The 5,075-nt window shown below is 35.8% G+C and overlaps 2 protein-coding genes across 2 annotated transcripts in view; one reads left to right on the top strand and one right to left on the bottom strand.

The window, feature by feature from the left end:
- Positions 1-165, bottom strand: part of LOC118743923 (UDP-glucuronosyltransferase 2B7-like) — a 21,067-nt gene extending 20,902 nt beyond the window's left edge. The window contains exon 1 of the mRNA XM_036476683.1: positions 121-165. Within this exon, the coding sequence (XP_036332576.1) occupies positions 121-165 (45 nt within the window). The remainder of the gene's footprint in view (positions 1-120) is intronic.
- The window catches only part of LOC118743202 (UDP-glucosyltransferase 2-like), a 93,067-nt gene that overhangs the window by 12,685 nt on the left and 75,307 nt on the right, over positions 1-5,075 (top strand). The window lies entirely within an intron of this gene.

Here is a 5,075-nt window from a genome sequence, read left to right as displayed (position 1 = left end):
TTGCTACCCAATTTGAGTGGTTCCAGCGTAATTGCGGTTATCATAGTGATCTAATGGTGAATTGACCTCGAAGGCGTTTAAATTCATACAATAAAATATAAAAGGTTACGCTGTTCTTACCTGATGGCCATGTTTCACCAACTCGCTAATCAGAGCTCGATGCATTTGGAAGTGGCTTCTGGCCGGATATGTGTAGACTGCAAGTATTCTGGCGCCATCTATTAAAGGTGCTTGAGCCGACAGCACAGCGAATGCGAAAATGCCAACGAGAATCCTTGTATACTGGATGGGATATAGCAGAAAAAAGGTTGAAGTTCTAACGCTCATATAGTAGATATGTATGTACATTAGAGTGGTCCAATTTTTGTATGGGGGAGAAGATGTCTTCCTAGAAACCGGGGCACTGGCAAAAACGTTGGTGATTTTTATAAAATGCTACTGTTGCCATGACAACTGAAGCTTGTAATATTTTTTAGATAATTTAAATTTGAAATATCTTTATGTTGGTTAACGAATTGTTAGATTAATATACCCGTATATACACAATACTTCCAGAGTAAAATTTGAGCATCATAAGCATCCCCAAAGCTTATATTTAGAAATGTTTATTTTGTTACCAGCACTTCTTTCGGCAAGAGGAAAAATTTTGGAAGGTGCCCCAAACCCTATCTCGAAAAAAAATTTGTTGGACCACTCTAATGTATATATGCAATTTATAATACCTGATTTAAGATGGCAATAAATTAAAAAACTCAAATCATAATATTTGAAGATTGTCGATATCTGTATTGTTATCGGCATAATTAGTTGGTTTACAAGCACTTCCATCAAAAAAGCAATAAATTTATGAAACGGTACACCTGTACGATATGAGTAAGACCTTAGTATACGATTCTGAATTTCTCGTACATTTATTTAGGCAGAGAAAGAGAGAAAATAAGGGCACGCGCACTCAGAAATCCGAGTGGTTTTCAATATTTTTCTTTTTTGACCTGAAAATAGCCCATGTAGAGAACAGAATAACACCCGCTGGCATTATGTCCCGTACTGTTTGCATGTCAAAAAATAACAAAAAAATATAACCCCTTCCCTTTGAAGGTCATTTGAAAAACCCTGGCAAGTTTTTTATCCAACGAAAATATTTTTCGTGAATTCTCCATCCCGAAGGGCCTTAAAATGCTCGAGATATTAAAATTTGTCACAAGAAATTTAAATTACCATGCTGTGCGTCGTAAAAAAAATTTAACTATATGCGCCTCTTTGTGTTCGTACATCCTAATGAAATTTAAAATAATTTTTATTTGAGTTTGACAAGGATATAATTTTTTTTTTAAATTTACTTCTTTATTAATTTAATTTCCTTTTAAGTTTTAAATTTTATTGTTTCGAAGAGATAAATATTTTTTATTTAATTTCGTTCAATTTTAAAGGAATTCAGCTTATTAGTATCTTTTATTATTAAATTTTGTTAATTTGATTTATTTTTAATTTTTTAAATATATTTTTTAAATGAAACATATTTCTTTTATAATTCAGTAAATTTTTATAAATGCATTGCTAAAAGACAAACAGAGTTAGTCAAACGCTCATCATTAACAGTTCTTTCAGTTCGCCTTTCGAAAAACAGAAAAGAGCTTTCAAGATAGTCGACAGAATTGACAATTGTCCAGCCCCAGGTGAAGAAGGACTTGCCCTTACTGGGCATGCCCAATTCGCGGCAATTGGCACAAATGATACTCCTACTAAAACATTCCGCGAAAAATTGTATACCTAGTAAAATCACAACCACGTAAAGTACAATTACCATTCTTATTTTGCCTCGCTCTCACTTCACTTATTCACAATTTTTACTTTTGTCTGCTTAGCCTGCTTAGTCTGCTCCAGGCCACAACACGTTGAGAACTTTGTGCGCCGTTCTACCTAAACTTGAATTTAGCGATCACTATTTATTTAAGGAAGAAATTTTGTAATCGATTACGTTGATAAACTATAAGATAAGATTTCTTTGGTTGCTGTTATCAAAGATCGATAATGCTTTTCTGTTATTTAACTAATAGTTTTCATTGCAAACCAGTCAGTGAACATCCTAGCAGCTCAACTGAGCCAAAATCAATTTTCTCCAAGAACTCAGGCAATATTGGCCATTGTAACTCTTGAAGACCTAGAGAGAGCATTTAGAGCAGCAATCTATGGGTGGACGATGGTGGCCATCGGCCTGCTTACGGGCAAAGCTTTGTATACGTTTGGTATAGATAGCTTGTTAACACTAGGACAATTTGTCTAAATCGGAACAAATCCTGCAAAACCAGGACGTCTGTCAGCCCTATTCTAATTGAAATTACTTAAAGTGAACTTCATATTAAAAGTAATTTTGAAATGAAATGTATGTATTGAATTTTTTTACTATTTAAACACTGAAGATGGAAATGATCTCATTATTGCTATTCAAAATAATTTATTGGCTTCTGTGTACAATGATGCGTACATTCATGTTAAAATGAATAACACTTTTATTTTTTTATGAATTAGTTTTTTATTTCTATATCAAAATATTGTTAAAAACAAGTACCTACTCTGGCGTTTTAAAGTATTATCTGTTACTTACATTCATAATTTAGCTTTGAACCAAAATGTACTGAAAAGTACTGATTTTTTTAATTTCGCGCATAAAGAATCTGGCAACCCTACCAAGAAGGAACCCGGTAGGTATAACAATGGCTTCATTAACGGTATTCAAGAGATCACACGACTCATTTAGCCAATGCACGGGAAAGCTTTTCATCCTGTGGGACAGCGAGGATTCTTGGCCCTCCTATAATTGAAAACGCACATCTGTGCTCTAGAGTTGCCTTGTAAGGACTTTTATTGGCTTACATGGCACATCGGACCAATGCTGAAGTTGCAAAATCATAGAAGAATATAACGCACGCTTGGAAGAGATGTCATAGGTGGAAACAAGACCATCGGTAGTATTCCATATGGAATACAGCCGTTCGCGAGATCACCTCTTACAAAAAGAAGGAGCTTCTCTTTATATAATTAGTGTAGGTAGCACAGAGCAACACCGATTTTGATGCGGCAAATGTTGAAGCTGATTTTGATAGGCTTTTTTGTGCTGATTAAGAATCCGTAAGTATAAAATTTACCTCATCTCCAGATTTTGAGAAAAATGTGGTGAAAGTGTCAAAAAATCGGGTTTTGAGCAACATTAGAGAAACTCTACCAATGAAACGAATGGTGATAGAATCTTCCACCAAGGCTTAAATTAAAGCTAGAGCTACAGACTACTATCCCTGAAAGTACCGACTATAGGTGACCTTAGGGTCAAGGTGTAGGAATGGTTTTTTCAGGCATTGAAGTTAGAGGTTCAAGGCTTAATTTAAGCCTAAGTGGAAGGTTTTATCACCCTTTGCTTGATTGCGTTAGGTACTCAAACTTCCCAAAATCAGTTAATCCTGTTCAACAAATGACTATAAGTGCCCACCAAGCAAAGGTGCATTAATTTGCAAGGATAGAGATCGAGAGCTCTAGCTTTAATTTAGGTCTAAGTGAAAGGTTCTATTACCTTTTGTTTCTCTGCTAGAGCTTCTCAAATATTGAAAAAAACGCGAATTTTTGACACTTTGACCTCGTTTTTCCTAAAAACTGGAGCTGATGGAAACCTTATGCTTACGGATTCATAGTCAGCACACAAAAATTCGGCAAAAATAGCGTCAACATTTGCTGCATAAAATTGTTTCCCATTTTTGTTGGCCTGTGTAATAAGTATTGTTAAATAGCCAATACCCGCATGTTTGCGCCGCCTTCAAAGACCTTTCGAACTGTGAAACAATGACTCGGTTCTATTCTACGCATATCTTTAATAAGGTATCAAATTTCAAGCAAATCGGACCATCAATAAAAGTTTTTGGAATAGATCGGTATCTGGTGCATCTATCAGAAAAAATATCCTGATTTTTTCGAATTTTCCACTTAAAATTTTCTAAATTTCCATTTGAATGCCATTCCGAAGGAATTGCACACAAAATTTCATATAAAAAAATCAATTTTAGATTTTTCCAATTTTCCAAATTTTTAGCCAAATCGGCCCAACCGTTCTAAATTTATGAATTACTATATATTTTTCTGTATTCTGACAAATTTTACAAGAGAGCGAAAAGCGGTTTTTCATTGAAGGCATTGCTTTGAGAGGCTGTATTTTCTCTAGCTATTATTTTACAAATATGTTGTTTTAATAACGATTTGTATGCATAAATCTCGATGTCTGGAGTTCAGGGCTACCGAAGCTCATTTTTGGCACAACAGCCATTTAGGCGGTTTCGCAACTGGCCGATGGGCGGTTTTGCAAAAACATCGACGATATCTGTATTTTTAATTAAGTTTTGACTAGTTCTAACTTCGTCAATAAAAAAAAAATTTACTGGGAGGGTACAATCTGAAAAGATACAGTACACTTATGGGCATCCCTGAAGAGAAAATAAGAATCACTGCTGTTTTTTGACGGGCCATTGTAGGTTAACCGCTCACCTAGGAATCTGAACAAGCGATCTATGTCGCTTCTGTGACACTGCCAAGGAGACCCCACTACACCTCCTTTTGGATTGTGTTGTTGTTTCACGCAGAAGCGAGAAGAGCCCTCTAGCAAATCTACCTCATTTACTGCTATTTATGCATGTGTGGATAAACAAAAAACATATTTTTACTACTTATATATGTACATTTATATTTTATTGGATGCTCCTTTGACAATAGCCAGATCCGTGTAATCTTTTTTTTTATTGTACTTTTTGTTTACTCTCTCCACCTCTTAACCTCCTCAAAAGCCAACGCAGTGACAGAACAGAAGCTGCGACTATTGCTACCGCAACAGCCATAACCAGAGCCGCTACATCGAGCAAATAGAACTGGTACCATGTCAAATCCATCCCAGCAGCGCGCAGATGTCGCGCACCATTGTGGCGTATCACATAGTCGATCCAGTAGAGCAACGTCTCTCGCGGACCAGTTGGACGATCGCGGAAAATATGAGAGAACCGTTTAGAAGTGTCACGATATTTGGGATTGAAAAGCACCGC

This window comes from Rhagoletis pomonella, unplaced genomic scaffold, assembly GCF_013731165.1.
Source record: "Rhagoletis pomonella isolate Grant_MI unplaced genomic scaffold, Rhpom_1.0 Rhpom_scaffold_00007, whole genome shotgun sequence".
NCBI classification, from domain to species: Eukaryota; Metazoa; Arthropoda; class Insecta; order Diptera; family Tephritidae; genus Rhagoletis; species Rhagoletis pomonella.
The sequence above is the reverse complement of the archived record's forward strand: the minus strand, read 5'-3'. Positions and strand labels throughout refer to the sequence as shown.